Source organism: Aythya marila, assembly GCF_965140915.1.
Source record: "Aythya marila genome assembly, chromosome: 5".
NCBI lineage: Eukaryota > Metazoa > Chordata > Aves > Anseriformes > Anatidae > Aythya > Aythya marila.
In genome coordinates this window covers 34,296,476-34,322,542 of record NC_139046.1, presented here as the reverse complement: position 1 = coordinate 34,322,542, position 26,067 = coordinate 34,296,476, and the positions used below count along the sequence as shown (strand labels likewise).

Sequence of the window (26,067 nt, the reverse complement as noted above, 5' to 3'; positions counted from 1 at the left end):
CACATTCTCTTAAATATTCTGGTTTCTTCTAAACGCTAACTAGCAAGAAAGTGGGCTAGTCGAGCAATGACCAGAGGCTGGCGCTTTGCAATGGAACTCAGGAGCCTTGCTGGGATAGCTGGAGCACCAAGATCCACCTGTAGAAAGTGGAAGAAAGGTATGTGGTTGTGGGCGTGTTGTACCCATTTTTGTACAAAACATTTATACTGCCTGGAATAGCTCTGATGCTGCAATTTGCATGGTGGTTTATATCTCTTCTTCCCAATACTCTATGGACATTCAAAGCTTGGCGTATTCGATACTGCTTTCCCACCCACACTGGTTTTGAGTTTGAGCTTAGATTAAGTATTGCTAGTTTGAAACAGTGGTACTGAAAATTCTTATGCATGTATTAATTAAAGAGCAATATAAAATGTATATTGTAAAATGCATATACATTACGTATATGCATTTAAAAAGCATACACTGATTATTTAAAGCTGATATTTTAAAAATGGTGTCCTAAAATCCTATAAATGGAATCAATTCTTTGAAGTTATCTCTAAGTTGAGCCCTTTAAAGTTAAGAAGACCATGGTGTTCTCTTCCGGATGTTTCTAGGTGATTGGAACTGCTGTCTCAAATGCAGCCTACTTCTCAGATGACTAATTCTAATTCTTAACTGGAATCCTTGTCTTGACGTCTCTTTTATATCTGCTAGGTGCATGGATTTAATGACTTTTGTTGAAGAAAGTTAACAATAAGCATTGTCATGCATTTTGAAAACAACATAACCAAGGTGGACTCCTATGTTTATAACAAGATGAAAATGCAAACAGGACTCTCCAGTCTATATCACTGGATGAATAAGTTACTGGCTCACCATATAAGAATGTAACATAATAAATTGCAAATAAGCATTTATAGAAGAGCTTTGGTGTCCAAGGATGCAGGTTGAGTTGCTGAAAAACATGGGATGAAGTGTTTAAAAGCACTGTCCTAAAACTGCTATCTAACATGATGTACAGTAATTCAGGGCATGAGGTGGAGGTGAATTCTATGGTCACTTAATACAATTCTTATGCTATGCTCTGTGTGTGTGTGTGTATATATATACACAGACAACATAATAGAAATATATTAGTATATATATTATATATATAGTATAATAATATATATAGCATGTGTGTATATATACACATACACACATAATATAATAGAAATAAATATATATATAATATTATAATATATAATTAAAATATAAAATAAATACAATATACAATAATGTAATATATAATTATATATATTAATATATATAAATATACAACTATATATAATACATTATATAATTAAATGAATATTGACTATAATATTCAATAAATAAATATAATATATAATAATTTATAATTATGATACATAATATATACATTTCTATTGTGTGTATGTGTATATATAAATGTTATATATATAATATATACTAATGTATTTCTATTATATTGTGTGTATGTGTATATACACACACACATACATATGTAACTATGCTATATATATATTTTATAATGTAATATATACTAATGTATTTTATATATATTATAGTGTGTGTGTGTGTGCGTGCGTATATATATATATAAATAAATATCTTTAGATGTAAAAAGCTGTTACATTTCAGAGGTAGGAAGTAACCAGAGTTGGACATACTGCAAAATCCTACCTGTGCCATGTAAATAACTCTGGTGATCTCTCTTCCATTCACTACATCAGGTTCCAGTATCCAGGCGCTTGGCAGAATTTCTCCTCTCACCACGTCTTTACAAGGGTGAGGCATTGAAGCATCGTAGACAGACTGAATAGCCAAGACAGACAAGTTCTCCTGCATGTTAGAAAGTGTAAAGAAGACACTGAGTTTTTTTTATATGGACAGTAATGTTTTGTTTACTGTGACACGTATTTCTCATATTACTTATTAAATAAGCTCTTGTTTCCATAGAATCCTGTTTGTTTGTGATCAGAATAAGCTGTAACAATTATGTTACTGCCTAATAGGGCTTGGTTCATAATTGTCACTTGCAAATGGATTTTATACATAATTCACTTGCGTCATATCAGTATAGCTTTTCTTCCTCCACTGCCATTTCTGGAATTATCAGCACTAACTTCTCTTCCTTCTCTCCTTGAACCATGAGTTTAGAAGAGTTACTCAGAGAAAACAGGCATTTTACCTCTTTGGCTTCTACAGTGATGCAGCAGAAGTCCCGGGGTTGCTTTAGGTAACACAGGGAGGTATCAGTCACTAAATACACTATGGAAAAAGCATCCAAGAAAGAAAGAAAGGAAGGATTAGGCTTGGACAAGTTTAACTTGTCACAACTTCCCTCAACTGTACAAATGCATTTTAACTCTTTGTTGCAGCTGTTCTAGTTAATATGCTATAAACAGTATGTGTCATTAAGATACTACTTTTTCAAGTCACTTAAGATTTATTCTACTGATCTTCTGGCTTTTAACCACTGCTTCTATCTGTACTGCTGCAGCATCCATTTAATACAAGCTGTACTTTGAACAAGTCTTGCAAAAGAGAAGTTCCCTTATCAAATAATGAAATCATTTATTCAAACTGGAAAAATTGAAATAAGATGCCTCTAACTTTCTTCCTGGTTGACAGTCTGAGCTGAGACAGTACCTAATGATAGTACTGGTCAGTTGGTTGTGTTGGTACTCACCCAGCTGGATGTGGCTGGTTACCTTCTTGTGTATTTGAGCTGTGTTGATGGTTCTGTCATACAGATGCCTTTTCCCAGGATCTCTCACTAGTCCCCACACAGATGGGAGAGGTCTTTCTATCACTCCTGCTCCCAAGAATCCATGCTTTGTTGCTGAAGGGAAAACTTTGTAGTAAACCAGCACCTCTTTTTCTGTACACTGGTATCTGTCAAACACAAATGAAAAGTCTTGGCACAAAAAAGGGTAAATTGCATTAAAAATCTCCCATTATAAAGACCTGCCATAAACTTACTTCCAACCACCTGCTGCTTGGCACATGTAGAGATTCCTCAGGTTATGAGAGCATGCTGCCATTACCTTAGAAAACAATGACAAATGTAGAGGTAAGAGAAAGTCATATAAATTATATATTGTCTTCAGCTCTTGCATGCTGTTACAGTGTCTTCTACTCACTTGGCTTTACAATAAATACTTAGTGTTATAGTGCTGGTAATCTTTTGGGAGTACTAAGAGCCAGCCTGACTTGCATCTCATGCTCTCTGCTGAAACAGGATTTATATGTGCCTAATATACAATATAATATACAATATCCTAGGCTATTGTGAGAAAACAGGGAGTGGGGAAGCACATATCTCCTAATCAAGTGATTCTATCTGACCTGAAACATGAAGTTTGTATGCTTTCCTTCTGGCTACACAGTCATACATGGTTACACAAATATATAAAACCTGCACTGCACAAATCCTTGGGAACTAGAAGAGTTCAGTTCAGCAGTTTCACCAGATTCACTGATGCATTTCAGCTAACATGCAACACTCTCCTGAACCGCTCTTCCACTGTTGCAGCCTGCCTCACCTTCTTCCACGTTTAAAACTGATCAGTGTCCTCCTCTGTACCTAACAAGTAGCTGCTGGGAGTGTAAAATAAGTCTTGTCCAACACACTTTCAGTACAACTTCCAGTAGGACATACAAGAAAAAGCAAAAAGTGCTTATTTACTCACCTCAGTGGTAGCATTGGCTAAGATATGTTTGGCTAAATCTTCGTATCCTTTTGTTGAAGAGGAGCTGACTGAAATAGTTAATCCATGGGTGAACCTACAGCTGATGCTACTAGAAGGAAGTGGTGGGTGAATTCTACTGGCTTCTGCAGGAGACAAAAAAAAGTTGTAAGTGGAAAATATAAGGAGGAAAACAATCACTGAATTGCTGCAGAAGGTGTAATATTAAGCAGTTTACAGGGATTTAAACCCTCTATTACAGCAACTGATCCACACAATCCTGACGAACGACTGATAATATTATTTGTCTAGACAATCTATGTGTTGATAATTACACTGCAGTTATATTTTACATCACTCAACTTTAAAGGTTATTAACCACATACACGCTAACAATCTGAAGAAGAATAGACAACGTGAATTTTGGGGACAAAAATAACAACTTGCATGTATGGTCCTATATTCTTTGCAGCCTTAGCCCCATGCTTTTTGGGTTTGCTCAAGAAATTCTCCTCCCAGCCTCTATACAATTATGTTACAACAACAAAAGAACCAAATCTCCATTTACTTTTCCAAACTCTAGCTACTGGTGGACAGTATTTTTTTGAATTCATGTAATAGAAAGACAGCCTCAAAATACTAGAATCAAATTAGATTTGGATTTCCATAAGTAACAAATATCATTAGGTTTTGGGATACAACTCAGACATAAGCAAATGTATGATTTACTTACCCAACGTTGAATCCTTCTGTAGTTGCTCTAACATATAAAGTTGACTGTTTCTAACAGCTGAACGTCCTCGTGCATCTCTTGAAAGCAATGCATTTCCAGAAGAAACCTGGTTTAGGAAACAGCAGAAATGGGGGCTTTTGGTTTGAACCAGGAAAAATAAAATGTTACACAGCAAGTGGAATACTCCTGACAAACGTGCTTTACAAGACTGGAATTTTCTCTTTATCATAGGATAAGTCCTTTGCCTTTGATTAGGTTAAGAAAGGGTAGCTCGACTCTGGAAGTTTAGCAAACCAAGTGTGACAAGCTAGCATAGGTACCTACTCTAAAAAGTACTTTACAAGTTCATTTTTACACACACACAAACTCTCAAATCAATCTGTGCATCTTTCTTCATTGAGGGAGGCACAGCGAAAATACCAGATTCTGGTTTACCACAAGCAAATGCTCCTTCTTTCTAAAAACGTGACAGATAGTGGCATTGATGTCAACAGTACACACTGGCTCTTACATTTAAACAAAAAAAAAAATCTCAGAAAAAATGAGAGTCACTGTATTCTGGCAATTATGTGGTAATACTCTACCCCATGTAACCCGTCTGCGCACTACTGACGCAAACTTGCCCTGCTTGATAGCTGCAACAGAATATGAACCATCAGAATAAAAGGTTTCTGTCCTTGTTCTCTCTCTCTGTTACTGTGGAAGCATTAGGAGTCTCACAAGGCAGTTCTTTCTCACCTGTCCATCCCAGCTGCTGAGTTTACTGGCAGCATAGGCAGCAGTATTGCTACTGTTGTAACCAGATGTTGGGCCAGAGGAGAGGCTGAGGCTGGATTCTGTACATAAAGTGCTTGTACTTGCAAGAGTCTTCAGCCTTGCTTCTTCCTGTAATAGATGTCAGAGTCACAAATAAAACTACACAAACTTACCTTGCACAACACCTAGTCAAATCAGTAACAACACTAAAAGATGAAAGAGGAATAAGCTGGAGTCCGATTTCCTTCAAGGTGTATTGACAGGACAGAGGCTGTTGCTTTTTGCTTAATACAGAAGGTATTAAACAAGCAGGCTCATTTGAACTGGTAAGATCATATGAGCTACAGAGCAAACCACCATGTAAAACCCACCAGTCTAGGAAAATCTGGATTACTCTGCCATTGTTCTTTAGCTACAAGATTCCAAGCTATCAAACCAATTCTAGGATGTTTAAGGGGAAAAAATATTTAAAAGACCTTTTTTTTAGTCCCATTTGTTACTTTTTGCCTGGCATAACTTGCCGGTAAATACTGAAGGTTTTATTGCAACCAATGCAACAACTCAATGCCAGCCCAAGAGATTAAGAACAAATTACTTAATAAGAAAATACTGAGAACCGCAAGAAGATTTATACTTTCAAGGGTGGTTTTAAGTTTTGTTTTTCAACACAGTTGAAGTACTTTGATGTTTCATACAACAGATATGGAAGCAGATAAGATACGGTCTAAAGTAAATAGCAAGATCCAGTCATCTACTGGAGGTGCCTGAATTCTAGGTGCCTTAAAGGGTGGACAGCAATGAAATGAGTGTTCACCACATATGCACATATGAGGAGAGGAAGTCTGCAGCTATGACTAATGCTGCATTTTCAGGCAGTAACAAAGATTAAGGCATGAAAGTACAGTCAGTAACTGGGCAGAAGAGGTACCTCCCAAGGTATTGTCCTTGAGTAATGATGAAAAATTCACACACTCAGAGAGACCAAAATGGGTAAAAAAATGCAGAAATAAAAGTACAGGTTAAACATGCATACACAGGACAGTCTAAAAAGAGAAACAGGAAAAACAAAACAAAACAACAATTATGTCGTTTCTGTTTAACTACATGCTGAAATAAACTCAAGTTTACCTTTTTAAAGTTTTCCAAAGACTGGGCATGTACCCAGCAGGATGTGTCTGTAAGCTTGATCCAATGAGAAAAAAGTTTCTTGCAGAAAAATTGTGCTCAAGAAACAACAGCTCCAGAAGGATGTACTTCAGAAGCATGATCAGTACATCAATTCAGTATTACTGAGATTGTTTTAAGCACAAATTTGCATTTAATTATTAGTTTTTTCTATGCATTATGTCAAACAGGAGAATTACTGAACCACAGAAGTTTCTTTAAAAAACATGCATCAATGTGTACAATGCAAAAAAATTTCCTCTGTAACTCTCACCTTCTGTAACTGAGAAAATATTTGCTCCCTTATACGTCTTTTTTCTTGCTCAGCTCTCTCCCGAAGTTTGTCCCTAGCTCGTGCAATCTCCGTTTTGGTTTCCTCTCGTGCCCTCTGATAGTCTCTGAGCATCAGTTCAATCTCTGAAGGGTGCTGAATGCTTCTTCTTTTTGGTTCTTGAACTCTGTAAGGATAGGTAAGTGGGAGAAAACACACATAATATAACAATATAACAGTGTATAATGAGTCAAGACTGAATCCTTGGCTTTCCTATATATTATATGTATAAATCAGGTTCTTGTTACAAACTGAAATAAATTTGATGGAAGATTTCAATGAATGTTTGAACAATAGTACATGTTTCTCCTGAGAGACAACTGAGTATCCTGAGACAACTGCCACAGGAGTCTCATCAATGCACTTGCATTGCAAGCACTGTTAATAATCATCAGGTGAAAGGGAGGTTTCTAATGCCCTACCTTGTATTTTCCACCACATCTCTTCTCAGCTGCTGCAGATATTCTCGGCGTCTGCTAGGGAGCTCTAGATCCCTGTGACTTGCATCCAGTGTTTGCAACAGACTGAAATGCTTTTGAGGACTCAGACTTCGGCTTCTGTGGTATCTTTGCAGCCTTTTTTCTCTTTCCTTCCTCAGGGTTTCAATAGTCCTCATGTGTCTGTCAGAGAAACACAATTAGAGTGACAAAGTGCACCCTGCAAAGTTACAATTTCTGTTCAGTTGTTTTTTGAAAGCCTTAAATACTAGGTAGCTTTGTAATGTAAGAATTATAGGAATCTAATAACGTTCACTCCCCCTGCAGGTACGCCCTTCAGTCACATGCTAAGAGATGCAGAAATTCTAAAACTTCACTGCTTTTATAACAGTAGGAAATGCATACAAAGGTCTTGGTTAGGGCTTGTAATGTCTTAAAAGAAAAAGTGAGGAAGAAGAATAACGTAGCTCCTCCTGGTTTTTTTTTAGTTACGACTTCCAAAACATTTCTATAATCCAATCGTAATTTAGGAACTTCTTTTTTTCATAATTCATTCTGCGTATTTATGGGCATTTACATGTTGGTTTTGGATATTCACACAGCAACATCTATTCACAGAAGCAAGAGATGTGTAAACAAGATGCTTTGATTATTTTTACACTGCAGTAAGTCAATGAAATACACTTGCATGGTCACCAGGTATGCATGACCACTCTTAGAGCTACTGGAAATTTTAAAACTGACATTAGATTTGAATTACACTGAATCTTATACTTGTCCTTGTTTCCTTTAAGTAACCTCTAAATTTTCTTTTAAACGCATTATTTAACTATATATAAAACAATTGCAATACTGTATTTCTTCACATATAGTTCACTCAGTGTGACCAAGCGATTAAGTGCCCTTTACTGTGTGTTATTTATCCTGCATGAAGTTGTACATGAAATGAATTCAAAATAATTAATACAACTCTAAGTAATTTACCTTTCATAAAGTTGTTGCTTTACTGGAATGGCCATCAGGTCATCTGCAGTTCCACTCTGCAGAACCCTCAGCAGCGCGTCCGTTTCCCCAATGCCGTAATTCAGCTTTGCTTCGGTCAGTTCCACACTAAGGGGATGCTGATGCAGATCCAGGTGTATGCCAGACATAATCTGAGCACGTTCTCGCTGAAGTCTCTCAATCTCTCTGCTTCTGCTGTCACAAAGCTGGGATTTCCCTTCTATTTCCGTTGCTTGTTTGCTTCCAGGCTTAGTTTCTGCCTGACTTTGTAAGTCAGTTACACTGCCACTCAGGCTGAGTAACGAAGCAGGAGGACTGCCCTTCACACCACACCAGTTGCTGAATTTATTGTGTATGGGTAAGTCACGAAGACTGTAGCTCCGAGGCCTATAAGGCTTTACAAAAGTATTTTTGTTCAGAGGAATTTCAGTGTCACATTCAGTTTCTGTGACAGAACTTGTATTGTCATCTTGGAAGGAAGTTTGCACATCACTCACATCAGAGAGGAGAGGGCAGCTGCTTTCATTTTTCCAGAAGTCATGAAATTGTAGAGAAGATGCTTCTACCAGAGGTTCTGAGGACTCATTAATGTTTGCCTTACTTAAACATGTGGCAGTACTTTTTTGATGAAAAAGTAAGTCAGATTTTGGAGGTGAGTAGTTGTGAATCAAAGCAGAATCAGAATTACCAACATAATTTTCATGTCTAATTCCACCTAAAGAGCCTCTTCCTCCCCCTGTGACGTACGTGCAACGAAGTGAACGTGCCAGTGGATTGCAGTCTCTAACATCACCTGTTAAAACCTCCGTATGGCCAGAGACCTCTAACATACTGCTGGAGTGATACAGTCGTTTTGCACAAATTGTAGTGTGTGCGCCAACAGTGTATCTATGCTGTTGTTCCACATCTTCTGAACCATCCTTTCCTAAAAACTTTTTGGCTGCTTTCTTATCTGAGAAACCTCCAGATGTGTTTCTTACACCCTTGCTGTCTCTAGAAGTGCTTGATTCGCTATCTGTTTCAGTCTGTGAAAAATTGTCCACGTGAGGTTCCATGCCAGACTGCGGACCCGACCTTTGCTTTCTCTGACTGTGAAGGGGACTTAAAGCATCACCGGAATATCCCAAAGGTTCCTTAATAGAGCAGGCAGGCCTACTGAAAGCATTCTGGCTTTTGGGGCTAGCACTAAGAGTAAGAATAGGAGAGGAGGCCCTATCCACTAACAGTGTATTTTTGTAACGAAGTTTTCTTTCTACTGGAACCTCTGGTTCATTAACACTTCTTTTATCCTGAGTACAAGATGCTGGAGATTGAAAGGTGCTATTAGTAGGGCTGCTAACAACAGTGCATGAAGAATCATCTTTCCCTGAACTCAGTGAAGATGATGTGACAGATGAAACTCTGGTACTAGCAAAAGCAGCATTCTGCTGTGTATTTAACAATGTTTTTTGAAAATCTAAGGTCGGAGTAGATGCTCTGGGTAAGAAAGGCAGACGCATAAAGGAATCTTCTAAAATGCTGTCAAGACTGTCATGGAAGTCAGGATTGTTCAGATTTCTCATCTCTGTTTGTTCTTGTGCTCTTTCTTCAAGAGCGAGAGTTTCCTCCTTCCTTTTGGGAACCTTACCTACATCTCCAACTACTCCTTCCAAATCACAGTCTGCTGCTTGAGCTGCCCTTAATTCGTTTTCCATTTTTACCTGCACTTGTTTTTCTTCATGTTTACTTCGAGGTTCTTCCAAAGTCTCAGTTTGAGTGCCTATATCTGCTGTAGTTTGAGTGCAGCTATCTGACCTAGCAGCTTTTGCACCTTCTTCAGTTTTTCTTTGGCTTATTTTGGCATTTTGTTCATTATCTATAATATTTTGTTGGGAGAGGTTTCCCAATAGCTCAGAAGTGTTCTGGATAAGCTGTGACAGGTGCATGGACAGGTTCTGCATGCTTGTCCAAGAAGAATGTTGCTGAAGTAAATCTCTGTTTGCTTCCTGCTTTCTGGCAGAAATGTCTGTGTAGCTTCTCTGGTGTCTTCTCTGCCTTTTATACCTTGCTGTAGCCACTGTTTGTGTTCCCTGCTCACATGTAATCCCTGGTGATTTTTTGGAAGACCTTTCTGACTCAGAAGGATATAATAGTACAATTTCATCAACCTGCATTGCAGAGTTACCAGGCTGCACTGAAGGGTTCTCAAATTCAGCAGTGTTATTTTCTGTGTTAGTTTTCAGTGTTTCAATGGATACATTGCTATACTGCTTGGTACTGTCACTAGAGTAAGCAGATTCAAAGCCTTGTCTGACATCCCATCCTTGAAGGCCTTCAATGCTGCTTAAAGTGCTCGACAAAACTTTCGCAGTAGCAAATGAACTGAGATGAGAATGAAAAGGAGAATTCTGAGAATTCAGTCCATTGTCCACACTGGAACATCTCGTAACTTTACGACTGTCCAGGTTTAAAGGCATTTGATTGCAAGACACATCACTTGCACTTCCAAAAACATACTGCTTCCAACCAATCTTGCACAGTTCATCTTGTTGCCACGGATGAATATATGGGTTGATATCACTTGAATTAAAATGCATTGCATCTTTATTGTCTTGTGAAAACTTATCTGTTCCTGGCTGGTATCCAGCTTCTTCAGCTCTCCCTTCACTACATTGAGCTACAGAACTGGTCTTTGAATGGGTATTTTCTTCTGCACCCACAGAGCTGTGAGCTGTGTGCAGTAAAGATGGAGGATGAACAGTACTGTCTTTTGAAGACTGGCTGCTTTGGGTTCTTGCTGCATAATGTACATTTTTTAGATCACAGTTTGCAAGCTTCTTAGTCTGTGTCATTCTTTGCTGAAATCTGGGTTTAGATTTAACCTGCAGAAAGTTCTTCGACTCCTGCTTTGAAAATCTTTCAACTCCGTGAAGATCTTCTTCAGTTGGTGATGGAGGTTCTACACTCATATTTAAATCTTGTAATGATTTAGATGCAGAATATAACAAAGGATCTACCTTAGATGAAGCTTCAGAAGTATAATCTAGATCAGAGAACACAGCAATAGCTGGGGCTGACAGTCTATGACTTTGTAGGTAAGGTCTCTGTTCACTTCGTGTACAGCTGTTTGTATTCTGGATAGCAGACCATGACCTTTTGCTCCTGAATTGTACCAATTTGGATTCTTGCATAGGCAAATCATGGTCTTCTGTTAAAAATGTTAAGGGGTTTGTTTCATTATTCATTAAATAAAACTTCAGTCTTTCTGATTTCAGAGTCTCATTCTTCATTGTATCACCTCCTGTTGTTGAACAACTGTCTGCATCAGCATCAATACTTGAACCTGCATTATTTTTGCAAAGTACAATCCGTTTTCTAGCATCTGTATTTGCTTGACCTGGATTAGCACCACCTGTAGGCACATAATGACAGTTGCCTTGCAGATCTGCAGGACTTTTTTCAAAACCTAAAACAGTGTGATACAGTTGTCTGGGATCACTGCTTCTGCTCTTTGCTGGACCAAATGAATCGCATGTGTGTTCAGGATCCACGTTAACATCTCCTGGAAAATCCGTATCCGTTACATCCTGTGGGTCTATTAATTCGCTTGTAGAATCTGAAGATACTGCAGTTTGCTTTTCAGCTTCTCTATTTACTGTTTTCCTTTGCTTTTTCTCTACTACAGATTGTTTAGCCTCAGTACTTGAATGCAGTTGTTCCTCATTTCTGTTAAGTATTTTTCTCATTTGTCCCTCTTCAACCAGAATTGACCTTCCAGTATCCCAAAGAGGTAATGATGGTAATGACAGAGAATCAGCGTCATCTGAAACTTTCTTTGTGTGTTCTGTACAAGCTTTCTGCACTAGAACTTTACCCCAGCGGTGCTGATCAACTTTGATATCATTGTCAAATTGTTGACAATTACTTCCATATACAGGTTCCACATCTACAGTGGAATTTTCATACAAAGTAGGGTCTGTGTCTGATACTGGATAATGCCTGTTTTCTTTTGCAAGAGAAAGTAAAATACTTCCTGAAGCGTGTACTGGTTCATCAAATACCACAGACTTATCAGACTGAGTGTCTTGCATTTGTAAAACAGCAAATGGAGGATGCTTTAATATACTGGTATGTGAAATACCACATGTGCCAGTTACACCATGGTCTATATCTGCAGCTGAAGAAGATTCTGAAAATGCTGTTAAGGACGGGTAATTAACTTCTGCACATGTTTGGGGAAGATCTTCTTTTACAGAGTGCACATCTGCAGAACCTGAGGATACTTGCTCTGTCAAAATGGTATCCTGAAGTGAGTCCTCAAGATGACTAAATATTAGAGATTTTGAGTCATCAAGTAAACGAGTATCAAAAGCACTGAAATTTTTACAGCTTTGAAACAGTTTATCTGTTGGAGCATCTTCTGCAAAGTAGGCTGGAAGACACTTTGATTCTTTACTGCCAATCTCCCCTAGGCTTTGAACAGCAAGCATGCCCGATTCTGGTACAGTCATACTAGAAGTGTTACTGTAGTGCTCTAAGTACTCGTGCATTTTGTTTTCTTTTGTATCATTGCAATTCTGGAAAGAACCTTGAGTTATTTTCCCATTTTGATCTGTTCCCACAGCTTCACCAGGGAGTTTTTTATTCTGAGCATCTGTGGCCTCTGTTACTGCAGAATTATTATTCCTTTCATCTCCTTTTTGAGGAACATCGGGAAAAGTTACAGATACGCTTAAATCAGTTGATTCTCTTTCAAAGTATTTTGTTTCTTCAGAGAGAACAGCATCATTTTTACATTTGTCTCCATTGCTGTCAGTCAAAAAATCTGCAAATGATACTGGGCTATGCATGAGACCAGGGCTGCTCTTGTAATTTAGAAGCTCTTTATTAGAATGTGGATTTTCCCACAGAGACTTGGTCAGACTTTCTGAAAGGGTAGAAATGTTCTCAGAAATAGCACTCTCTGGACAGTCTACACAGCACTCTTCTGAAGTCCCGTGTCCCTGATTTTCTCTTGGCTCATGCTGATACCCAGATATATCAGGAAACCCTGCATTATCATTTTTACTGCTTCTTATGCTACAACTTGTGTTTAAGCATTTCTCCTTGTCGTCATGTTGTGATGGACTCCCTGAGTGATGTTCTGTCTCAGTCATATTAATGCTGTGAAATATTTTTTGAGAAGAGATTTCCTGTGTACAATGCTTTGCTTTTTCCCCTACATCTTCCATCACTTCTTTCTCTGAAAAAGAAAGCAGGTTTGAATTATCCAAGTGCAATGAATCAGGCATGATGATATCCTTTTCCTCTTGATATTGTTCTTCTATGGAATTAAAGCAGTCTTTTGATATTTTATTAACCATTAAATCCACACTGGGTTCTTCATTGGAGTTGCTATTATCCTGAATTTTATTTTCAGATGAATCTACTTTTTCCACGGAAAATGGATTTTCTTCTGCTCCTTGCTTAAGTGCAACAGTTTCAGATTCATCGCCGCCCACACAATAGAGCACAGAAGAGCTGTTCTTACTGACAGGTTGCCCAGGTGCAGAATTGGGTATATTGTTACATACAATGGGTTCTTCCTCCTGTCTGTCCAGTGCAGTCCTGTTTTGTGGGAAAGCTTCATTTCTACTTTGAATTTTATCAGAAAGAGATGTGTCAGCTCCCTCTTTGTTGACTGTTTTACCTGGAGTACTGACACAGACTTCATTCTCCACTAGTGTTTCATAGTAAGGAAGAACCGTTCCTGTTCCAGCACAGCTATTAGATGGTTTTGTATGCCCTTTCAAAGCAGTGGGATCATCTGGAACAACATGGGAATTATCAATTACTCCAAGATAGAAAAGTTGATTTACAGACTGACACAGAGAGTCTTTATCTGAATCTTCATGGATGTTTTTGGTAGACTTCAGTGTTGCTGGTGGATTTTGCTGCTTGCTGGTATCTACATTGCTTCCAGAAAAGCTGGTAGACACCCACTGACTTTCTCTTAAGAGTTCATCTAATCTGCTGTCATCATGGCAACCGTCTTTGTTTTCAGGGAATAGTTCATTGAGGTTTTGTAGAATGATCAGTTCTACCTCCTCTGTGTTTTCTAAAAACATCTGCCTTTCTCTGTCTGTTTTGTCCATTCGTTCTAGATTCATCAAATGCACTTTCTCATCACCAAGTCTGGAGCCTATGGAATCCAATCCACAAATTTCACGTTTTCTAATGATACTTTTGTTCAATTTTTCTGAAGTGCCATGCTCAGGATATTGCACAGAGCAACTCATATATGTGTGACTGTCCTCTTTAATGTGGAGATGTTTAGATTCTTGCCCAATTGTATATTTGTCAATATTAATATTATCATCAACTGAACACTCATATACATCAGTATCTCTCATCACCGTGTTTCTTGCATCTGTAGCACGGTCCGCCGAGCCACCATCTTCCCTCATTTCAGTAGGATCACAGTACTGTGAATCATCTACTGACAGTACATTCTCTTCTAGTCCTGAAGCTGTAAGGTATCTTTCAGGGATCTCATACTGATTTAAAATTTCTTCTTTGTCATCTCTATCACAATTCATCTGATGCAGAGCTGAAGACTCTTCAGGAAATAAAACGTTTTTGTCTGTGCATATGACTTTGTGCTTCATAGTTGGTCCCTCAGTGTTTGTCATGATAATTTGTTCTTCACTCTCAGCCACTTCACATCCACTAACATTGTTTTCCTGGTCAAAGTTTGCATGGGGTAAGAAATTCGGTATAAAATGTTCCGGTAAATTGCTAGACTCTACTTGCTTTTCATTTTCATTTTTTTCTAAACTATTTCCTTGCCTACCTGTGATTAGTACTGTTGCAGCTACGTCCTCCATATCAAACACATTTTCTATTGTTCTGTTTATCTGTAAAAGCCCTTCACAAGCATCAAGGAAGCCTAACGTATCCTGTGTAACATCTGTTGTATGGGAACACACAGCTGAAGGAGTGTTTTGGGGAGAAACAGAAAGCTCCGGTGAATAAATAGCAATTTCTATTTTCTCACTTTTCTTTTTTGGACAAAAGCTGTTTGTTTTCAGACAGCTATCAGAACACATGAATGCTTTTGATTCCTGAGTGTGTTCCACATCAGTGCTACCTACCTGTGATTCATCTTTCTCTGCCTCTTCATGTGTCAGGCACAGGTTTGTATAAACCTCACACTGAACTTCAGAAGCTACAATATCAATAGGTTTACTCTCTGCACTCCTATCTGCAGTTACACTTTGGGCTTTGGGTACTGGGTAGTCAGGTAAACTTTCTACCTGTCCACATTTAATTTCCAACATGTTTTTTTCTAAGTTGACTGCACTATTCATTAACTTTGTCTCTTCTTCATCAGTGTTGGCTTTTGCATTCTGATAAGGAAACATAGCTTCTTCTGGATCAGTTTCTGTTTTTCTTAAAAACTTGTATTCTTTATTTATATACAGACTCTCCTCTTGAGAAACAGCAGCCAACTTATTTGTGTTGTATTCAAATACTCCTCCGAATTCTGAGTTTACATGATCTTCAACAAGTAAAATGTCCTCTGGGCAACCACTTTCAAAACAGGCTTCTTTCTCTTCTCTTGATTCAAGTAAAGATTTATTCTTTGTTTTTGTTTCCAATTGAATGGTTGCATCAAATTCCACAGAAATGTCAGTCAGCTTATACATACTGTTTTTCTCCCCTGGTGATTCTGAAGAACATGTGGTACAAAGGTCATTGGAATCTATGTCAGAACAACTTTTTGTGGTACCGACTTCCATAGTATGATTAGATGTAGCATCACGATCTCCTTTCACTATTGCGGCATGCTCCAATAATTTATCACAACTTTCAGTCTCAGAAGCACTTTGAAAAAGATTAACTTTTGGTAAAGCTTGGTAAAATACACTTGAATTGGATTCTGGGAGCAAATTATCTGTACTCTCACAAACAGCAGCAGGGAAGGACTCAGTGTCCTTCCCATTTACATTCACCGTGAGGTAACTTGCTTCATTTACCATTAGGTTTTTATATTTGGGTAGAAAGTCCTTCTGAACTACAACCTGAGAATCGCTTTCACTGCTTTCTGCTCTTATATTGTCAGTGCACAATGTAGAATTTTCTGAAATATGTTGGGATAAGCAGCCTACAGGACCATCTGCTAGCACACATTCAGGGGAGTAATTTTTTGAAACAGGTTTGCTTTTGAATTCGTAATGATTTGATGAAGACAACTCCGGATCCTTTGGTTCATATTCTTCATCATCTCTGAATGAAGGTGCTTCTGACACAATCTCTGCCAAGCTATCCATGCTTGTTTCCATACAGATTTTCTCTTTTTGAGACAACTCTACTGGTGTTGCAGATTGGTCATAACTTGCACTGTAAGCTAGAACTAAAGGATTACATTTATATGTTACCTTCTTTGAGGAAAAATCTGTGTCTATGGTTATTTCTTCTGCAGATATTTGTTCATAATCTGTATCTTGCATTGTTTCCAAATTACTCTCCCCAGACCTGAGACCTAGCGTAACAGCTGATTCCACTCCTTGTCTAGCCAATACCTGAAACTCATAAATGCTTCCTAGAGAGCAGTTCTGATTTGTTAAGTTACTGAGAAAGAAACCTTCATCACAACATGTTGGTATTTCCCTTCTTGGAAAAAGCTGCACATGGTTTCCAAACTGAACTTGTTTTACTGCAGAACTCTGTGTTGAGGCCATGTTATAAGTAAGTCCTGTGGAAGATTCAGCAGCAGGTGAATTGACAGATGCACTTCCAGTGTTCAAATCTGTTATCTTTGATTCTGTCAAGCTATTGTAGTCATCATCTAGGTCATCTTTTTCAATAGTTCTGAAGAAATCATCTTCTAAATCTGAATCTACACAGCCATTCCTCTGCTCCAAAACATGCACGGGCAACACAGAAATAAAAGGTGCTTTTTCCAGATTGTGATCTTTTGGCAGCTCTGGATGAGTTGTAGGGAGAGAATCCTCTTCTTTTCCAGGTACCAGTGACAAGCAGTCTGCAGTGGAGGTGCTTTCCAAACAGCCAAATGTTTGTGTGCATTCAGTGGTAGACCTGTAAGAAGATAATTCATTCAGTTGTTCTTGTTCAGGATGATTTGACGTTGAATGTTCATAATAATCAGGTTTTGCTGAAATGCAAACAAACGAAGAGCTTGGTCCTACTGAACTAACAAATGAGGATGTTATGTCTTGAGATTCCAAGGGAGAATTTTCATTAGCATTTGTCCATTCCTCAGTAATCCTATTTAATGATCCATTCTCAGAAACTCTGCTTGCAGCTGTTGTTTCAGGTAAAGGTATTTCTGATGTGTCAGAGGAGAAAGCTGAGTTTAATTCATTTATACTATGCAATAAATGAGTAATGCTGTGTATCTGCTTAGAGCCAGAAACAAAAGAAAATTCAGCAGCTGACTGTTTTAGGTCATCTTTCTTCAGCCAACCCTCTGGTTTGCTCAAAGAGTAGAGACGAGCGTTTTGAAATTCCAGATTTCCATGGGAAGAAGGTAGTGTTATTCTGGGGCTGCTGATTTCAGCCTTTGAGTCACAGGAAGACTGAGCAGCCGCAGGAAGACCATAATATAGCCGCCTATCAAGTGACCTTTCTTGTTGTACAAAAGAGACCGTTGCCTCCTTTAGAAACTGCTTGCAAGCATTACTGGAAGCAGGCTGTGATTTAGTGTCCAAATAGAAGGAACTATTCAGCTTCAGGTTGTAACTTGTTCCTTCTGTATCTCTATCGCAGATCCTGGACTCACAGTCTTCCTCAGTCTGCATAGTTGGTGATGTTGGAGTTTGTAACTTCCAAAAAATCTCTGCTGGCACTTCATCAGATGAATCAGATTTGGATTCTTCTACTGGGTCTTCTGCTGGTACCTCTTCTCCATCACCCAAGCTGTCCAGAGAAAAGCTTCTTTCGGCCCTTCCCAGCCTCCTGTGTGATGCGTAGGATGTCACCAAAGATGAAAGATGGTGTTCAGTTCTGCTTTTGTAAAGCCTAGCTGGCTGATGGGGAGCCTTTAACTTGTGAAACTGGCTTTTATTTCGCATTTTGATTTTATTTTCCTTTTCTACCAGAGAGTCTTGTGACATTTGACTGTCATCGCTCTCAGAATCTTCTGGGTTGGCAAAACATTTATTTCTGCTGAAATCTTCTTGTTCCAGTTTCTCTGCAAAAGCTTTTGCATAAGCACAGGAGAGCGAATCTACAGAATAGGAACTGTCAGTATCAGAAATCTCATTTTCATCATCTTCTTGCCAGTTCCCCAGCATATCTGTGGCTGTTTTGGACACTCCAGCACTTAACAGCTCAGCACTGTGCCATTTCTTTTCAGCATAAGAAAGTGGTGTATGTGTGTTCATCTTAGTGAGATTTCCAACTGATGTTGCTACCATCAGAAATTCCTGCTGTTCCACTGACGATTTCTCATGATTTCGCAAGGCTGAGGTTGTCTCTCTCTTCAGATTCTTGGCTGTTTGGTTTAGATGTGCTGATGGCAGGTTTCCATACACTACGTCTTTCTTCATTTCTTTAGCAAAATTTTCTGGAGAACTATGGCCCTTCCCATTGATATCCATTCTAGTGTTTTTATTGGATAACTGAGCTCTGTTTTGTTCTAGATAGCTATTTGCAGGCTGACTCAAATCTCCTGGCACCTTTGCTTTTGTCATTCTTGTCCCTGTAATGAAGGTTTTAGGTTCATCTTTCTCCTTAAAATGATCAGGAGAAGAGCCCTTAGAAGTCTGTTTTTGACGTCCAGCTTGCTCTGTGCTATCATCCAGCTTTTCCATTTTTTGATCATTTTTATTGATATGAGCCATGATAGCTGAATCATTAGAGTCCCTTTCTGCTCCTTTTTTACTTCTAAATGAGGATGCTTTTTGTTTTTCAGTTAGCTGCTTCTGTACTAAAAAGGAGGTACCTTTTTCATCATTAAGGTCATCATCCCTGGAAACATCTTTAACTTTTCTGAAAGGATATTCTACAGATGACAACTTCTCAGATGCATTGCCTTCACAGCATTGGTCGGTATTTGGTGAGGTAGATAACTTTGAGATAGTCTCCCCCTTCAACAAACAGCTGTGGGAATAAATAAGAAATATAGGCCAATACTTGCTTGAATAACATACTTTACATTTCGACATCAGTAACACCTTGCATTTTAAGAGTAATGACACATAAAGCAAGAACCTCAATGCCTTTCAAACTCAGTTTCTAGCAGAGAATTAAAAAAATGCATATTCTGTCAGTGACCATACAATCCAGTTCCCTAGATATCCTGAAATATTTTCTATAAAGCAAAAGACTAACTTGATGCTGTGTTATATAGCTTGGTATTTAGTCTCTATAGTCTAAAGTAGCTGCAAATGTTAGTTAAAAGTAAAGGATAGCTCTTAAGTCATAGTAATTCACTTAGCAGAGTTAAGCTAATTCCTGTTTCTGTGACTATGCTGTGATAATGACACTGTCACCCCAATTTTTAGCATTGTGTAGAGATGTTCATTTAGCTTGAGAATCACCCTAATGATAAAAATGCTCAGAAGGAATACTTTGACTCTAATTACAATAAAATAATGGAGAAATTATTATTTAACAGTAATTTGAACAAGGTAAGAACAAAAAATTAACTCAGTTCTGGAAAACATTTACAATGAGGTAAAAAATGCAGAAAAGCTTGAGAGAGGAAAGAAACAAAACACTGAGAAAGACCGTGTCAGAGAGGTAAGCCATGAATGCACTGTACAAATCTAAGGAAAAAGAACAAACAACTCCAGTGTGGCATACAGTATAGTATATTCAGTGATATTACAAGTTTTAGCGTTGTATCAATAAACTGAAGGGTATTCTGGATTACAGGTGGCCAGTGAAAATACCTTAATTTAAATTATTTTTGAGAGTGCAGAGGAATTGGTAGATGTTAACTTACCTGGGTACCCGGGGCAGATGGAGGTTACAGAATGAATGCTGCCTGTGTTGCAAGGAACTTGAACCCAATGACCTCCTCCTCTTTTGTAACGGGTGATCATGCGAGGCCTGTACTGCAATATTTTGGTTTAGGACTCGGGGCTGTTTCACACACACTTCACTGAGCCAGCAGCTAGCTTCTAGCTGCTCTAGATTTTGTTTGGCTTCCAATAATTTCTGCTTCTTGACTATCCTTTCCAGCTGGAATTTGACCTTTTTCCGTCTAATGTTTCTTTCTGCCTTTTTTAAGGAGTACCTTCGTAAGAGCTCCAGCTGCACCAGTGTTTTCTTGTTCTGCTGTAGGAGGGAAGGACAGATTTCCTGCCCAATGCTACTCTGCACCTCAGCCTCTGCATACAGCGTAGATTCTGTTTGCACTGCAAACTCCCTCTGTTGTTGCTGAAGGGCAGCTAGTCGGTTATTCTCATTTATAAGCCACTGTTGGTCTGTAAACAAAACAATGATTGAAAGAAAGTAAAAATCATAGGAGAAACATTATTCATTAAGTTAATTGTCTCTGAGAGCCATTTCAGAACAGAATTCCTACGTAGGTAGAGCAAAGCCTTGACAAGACATTTAGAGAAAAATGTATCATTAGTGTACTGAAAACCCATTGGGAGAAACGCTCAGGTAGCAACTAATACTGCAAGATATGAACAGGGGGGTTGGCTGACACAGCTAAGAAACTGCTGAATAAGACCTTGTCTGTAAGCAAAAAGTTTAACACTTTCCAAAAGGATACAGACTTAGATATTCAATTTCTCAAAGATTACACTCAATTATCTCAATGTTTTTTCTTACAATACAGAGGACATATTTCAGTGCCCAAGTTCCTTCCTGCACAATTTTCAGTCATGAGGAAGGTATCTGCAGTAGTGAACTATGACTTGATCAGCTTTTATAATGTGAAATACACTACTACTTTTGCCTTAACTACTCTGAAGTCACATTTTAAAGTTCAAATGCTTTACATAGAGAATGAACATATGTGCACTGTGAGAGGAGTTAACACGGGAACAACTACGGCTGCTTCAGAAGCACTTGCAAAAATGCCTGATCAGAGCCCATACATCTCGCACATGAGCACATTAGCATGAAATGTACTTGAAATCAATGAGAAATTCCCGTGGCAAGGACATGGGTGAAGGCAATGCAATCTTTAGTTATAAGATGAACACACCCAAAAAAAGGCATATCACCAGTCAATGCATACATGTATTTTTCATAAAATCACCAGTCTACTCCATAAAGGGAGTTAGATTCTCTCTTTTAACGAATGTCCCCCATATTTCATAAATGCTAAACATACTTCTCTCACAAACCAATTGATTAGCCTCATTTGATAACAGAGTATTTTACATCTGCTTAAATTATTCGTCTTTTCTAAGCATTCAGAGAACCTGATCTTTGCAGTCAATGGGGACGCAGTAGAGGACACAGAACACCATGTTGATTTGTTTTTAACTCTTGAAGCAAGACCACTTTACTCCATGCAGGGGAAGTGCTTAGTGGTTTTTCAGCATTTAGGCATATTCTCTTAAAGAGTTTGTTCATTTTTAGGCTAGTATGAAAATATACATATTAAGCTGCACAGAGTTAACCAAAAAACTAAAATAAAATCCTTAGCTGAAAAAGCAACATACAAATCACAGGTAAAGTTCCTTCGTAAGTAGACCGTTTCTCAAAGGACAGAAGCTTTTCAAAGCACTTCTAGCTTCCTAGCAGCAACACTTTTTTTGGATGGGTTTATCTTCAATCTGCAGCCTCTTACTGAAGAACTACCTTTAGTTACTCATTCATGGGGTTAGGAAATCAGAGGTATTTAACTTTGATATGGTGAATGAGGGCTATCTGTAGCTCTTTGTAAGACAGGTGAGTGGCAAGAGGGGAATTTCGGGCTGTGGACGTTTCCCTAATTTAAGAAATGTAGCCATCATTATCCATAAGCATTGTGAGCATTACTTGCTTGGTGACTACAGATCTTGTTAAACATAATTCATTAGTGATCCCCACCTCTGTGATTCTCCTGTTCAGTTTATGTTGGCAGCTATGCACACAGTACATGCGTAGAAGTATGGAAACTCTACAGGTAAGTACAGTTCCTTTATGAATAAAAGGAAAGCATTTTAGTCATAGTTTTAGTTATTTTTTTTCTTAATAGCATCTTTAACTTTTACATACAAAACAGTTTTCCCAACTCTTAATTTCCAGATCTGTCCTTTGCAGTGTGTTTCTACCAAGGAGAATATTTGGCAGATGAGTGTGTCCCCGTAATAGAGCTGCAAGCCCTAAGATGCTAATTAACGTCTACTCACAAACTTGCCTCTGTCAGGAGCTGAGAAAAAGATAATGCAGAAAAGGCTTTGGTGGGCTGCCAAGTGAAGAATTGTATTTGGCTGGCAAAAACTGCCCGTCTGGCTAAGCTTTGCATGAACACAGATAAAAAGTGAAACTAGATTGGAGCAGAGAACAAGTCTAGATTCAAGAAATTAAGATATTTTGGAGAAACTCCATACTGTCTACATACCTTAAGCCTACCTACTTCCTATCTCCACAATTTTCTCTTTAATCTTTTATTTATGGGTGGTGTAATTGAAAGATGGCAGACTGCGTAAGTTTGGCTCTGAGAAACCTCAAAAAATTCAAAAATCATTCTTCTTCCAGGAACCAATAGCAGGCCTTGCCAAATGGAAATGGTGCCTCTGTTGTTCCTTATCAAGAAACTTGGATCAAATCATTCATTAGAAGGTAACTAGAAGAACACAATAGCAACCCTATTCAGTGGTCAAGAGCTTCTTAAGGTTTAAACTGTTGCCAAATCAGTCTACAAAATCTTTAACAGGCAGTCACCAAGAAAAACCTTGCTGAATATATCTGCATGCAAAGCGGCAACTCTCGGGGATGGGAGCCACTGATGCTAGCAAACACTTCTCCAAATACGCTTTTCATGGCATAGTTAGCGTAGAGCTGAAGTTTGTGCCAGACCAGTATCACCAGTATTTTATCCAATTACTTTCAGTTCAGGAAGACAACAGTATCTCTGCTGAATCTGGCCTATAGGATGTATATGCAATATAACACTGATCACTGTAGAGTTCCTGTTGAAGTTAAAATCTCAACAAAAACTAGAACTTTCTCACTTCATTACACTTCCATCTGGAAAATGCAAGCAGACAAAACACCATAAAGCTTTAACCTGAAATGAATTATAATGTGTTTCAAAATCTTCTGCTGAGAACTAAGCATGAAGTGAACTTCAGTGTCCCACCTACTTCTCAGATGAGCACTGCTTAAAACTCAGAAAGCAACCACAGTTTGAAGCATGGTTCTATGCCATGGTCCTTCCATAAAAGCACATGAATAAGGTCTGCACTGTGCTACTGGTGAGATCATCGACAAATGCATAGACAGAGCACCTTAACCAACACATGTTGCAGTTCCAAGGCATCAGCTCTCTCAGAAGTGCTGCTAGGTTCCTATGTCATGCTGTTGTTAGAGCAGTTTCCCTTGAAAACTTATAGAACTACCATGGCCATCTGAATTTCAATCTCTTGGAACAATGCAATGGATGAAGCACAGATAAATCAAAAGAAAAATGTGAAATACAATGGAAAACTCAGTCTATGAGTCTCACATGCGAGAGTTGCACTACAGACACAATCAGAGCAAAACTGCAGGGAAGCAGGATAGGGAGCAGCTGGGGAGATGAGAGGCTCAGTGCCACAGCAGGAACAGCGTGTTGGTGCTGTCTCTCCCAGCAGTGACCTGCAAAGATAATTAGTGCTGCTGGTGCACTGCAAAGGAGCCCTGTTAGTCCTGTTAATCAAAGCTTCATAATTGTTCTCATGGGAAAGGCAATAATAGGAGAAAACTAGTAATAAGCTGTAAAAATAAACTTCCACCCATAACACAAAGCATAACTAAGACAAAAAACAAACAAACAAACAAACAAACATAAAGAGGATGAAAGAATTCAGTAATGGAAGGGAAGTGAGAGAGGGCAGGAGGCGGGTACCTACTTTCTTGGATCTGCTGGTTGATGAGTGCTTGGTCATTTTCTAGTTCCTGCTCTGCTTTGATCTGTCCTCTGAGGATCTGCTGCTTTAAATCCTCAACATAGAGTTGCTGCCGTTGAATTTGTTTCCTGTGGAAAGCTTCCTGGTCTCTCAGTTTCTGCTGGTACTCTTCATGCACAGCATCTATCTCTCTGCTGTTAGAAATGTTGACAATGAATTTAAACCAGAAAAAAATACCAAGCATTTGTAACAAAACAAGTCATCTTACTGAAGAAAGACAGACAACATTCAGGGGATTGTTTTGTTCAGTAAGGGTGCATTACACAAAATACTCATGATGGTAAAGTAGCTGAGTACGTGTGTGTCACAGCAGGCCGCAGTCCTGTAAGTATCAGAAATGCCAGCATTCCTGAAAGTTGACATGGTGAAGCAGAAAATTCCATCACCAGAAAGAAGGCAAAAGGAATTTAAAAAATACCGTCACTTGTCATTTTGCTGAAGATCTTCCAAAAAGGAAATTGGAGGGAGAAGGGGGTGTTACTGTTTCATAAATTTATAACCAGTATTATAGGATGTTTTTCATCTGAGTATTTCAAAGAGTTTTTACAGAAATGTAAAACATTTTTTGTAATGTAAAAAATGTAAAACATTTTTTCTCTTCTTACAGATTAAAAATCTTCTACCTCAAAAGGGTTACTGGAATTACTGAGATTACAGTGAAAGTCTCCGAAAGCATCAAGAAAAGAACTTGATCATCCAATTCTCTCTTGGATGCAGCTTTTCCATTAGGTTACTACTTCTATACATGGAGCATGACTGTGACCAGAAAAGTGACTAACCTGTGAAAAACTCTACAGCCCCTCCAAGAGGCTTGTTTCCTGACTGTTTGCCAAAAATTTATAGACACACAAACACTATCTAAATAATATCTATTCTTAGCACGAACCACAACAGCATTGAAGACCTACTAACCCTATGGAAGAAAGGAATATACATTCTACCTGTCTGCACATCATAATTAGAAATTCTTAACATTAAAGATTTATTATGTGCGAAGGAGATATATGATATTTACTTGACATTTTATTTCTAAACACCACATTATACGCGCATCAGAAAATTAAATATTTAAGTCTTGAAAAATATGTTAATATATCTTACTAATGTATTAAATGATGTATTAAAATAAATTTATTATGCTTTTTAAAAGAAGCAAAGATGTCAAAACTCTAAAGAGTCCTTGAAGGTCAAAAGAAAAGAAAAATATAATATCAAAGGAAATGCTCTGGAAATGTCACGTTTTTTATAAAATCATTACAAATACAAGGTCAGATGAGCATTTGCCCTTTGCTACATTTGAATTTATTTTAAATCTCTATCTAGGACCTAAGCATTTTTTTGAAGCAGCCATTTCTACCACAACAACTTCGACTCTGTATGCTAGATTAGCCAACAAAACAGATGAAACAATTAAGCAGCTAAAACCTACATGTCTTCTGGAACACCTTTAGATGTAACATCCATTTTCACTTTCTTAAGAAGCAGCACGAAATCTTGACTACACAAAGCCTTAAAATTCCTGATTATTTAAAATATTACTGACTCTTTTCCACTCACCTGAGGAAAACAGAATTTGTTTATGTATACATAATGCTGATGAGAATAACTGAAGAGGAGCATCTTCTATTCAATTATCTTTTATTGCATGGTGCAGTCAAAGTACAAACTTTGTCACTGCCATCTGCTAAATGGCTTGTGTCTATTTGAGACCTACAGAAACAAATCACAAGAATAGGCAGCTCCAAGATCCATTTGTCCTTGGCTTGACTGCTAAGATGCCAACAGTCTTTGATTTGTATTTGTTTCTCTTGGATGAACAGTAATCGATGCCCAGGAAACAGGACTGGGACACCTAGTTTCATATTCACCTGAAATAGGTTTGAACTGACATTTTACTGAT

The 26,067-nt window shown here is 38.2% G+C and overlaps 1 protein-coding gene across 2 annotated transcripts in view; it reads right to left on the bottom strand.

The window, feature by feature from the left end:
• Nucleotides 1-26,067, bottom strand: part of STARD9 (StAR related lipid transfer domain containing 9) — a 104,575-nt gene continuing 78,508 nt past the window's right edge. For both annotated transcript variants that reach the window (XM_082760996.1, XM_082760997.1), the window contains 13 exons: nt 24,111-24,301; nt 20,054-20,537; nt 8,104-19,206; nt 7,105-7,302; nt 6,626-6,809; nt 5,170-5,316; nt 4,432-4,537; nt 3,702-3,844; nt 2,992-3,056; nt 2,699-2,904; nt 2,198-2,277; nt 1,690-1,848; nt 1-137 (listed from right to left, as the gene is read on the bottom strand). In XM_082760996.1, the coding sequence (XP_082617122.1) occupies nt 36-137; nt 1,690-1,848; nt 2,198-2,277; nt 2,699-2,904; nt 2,992-3,056; nt 3,702-3,844; nt 4,432-4,537; nt 5,170-5,316; nt 6,626-6,809; nt 7,105-7,302; nt 8,104-19,206; nt 20,054-20,537; nt 24,111-24,301 (13,168 nt within the window). In that variant the 3' untranslated portion in view covers nt 1-35. The remainder of the gene's footprint in view (nt 138-1,689; nt 1,849-2,197; nt 2,278-2,698; nt 2,905-2,991; nt 3,057-3,701; nt 3,845-4,431; nt 4,538-5,169; nt 5,317-6,625; nt 6,810-7,104; nt 7,303-8,103; nt 19,207-20,053; nt 20,538-24,110; nt 24,302-26,067) is intronic.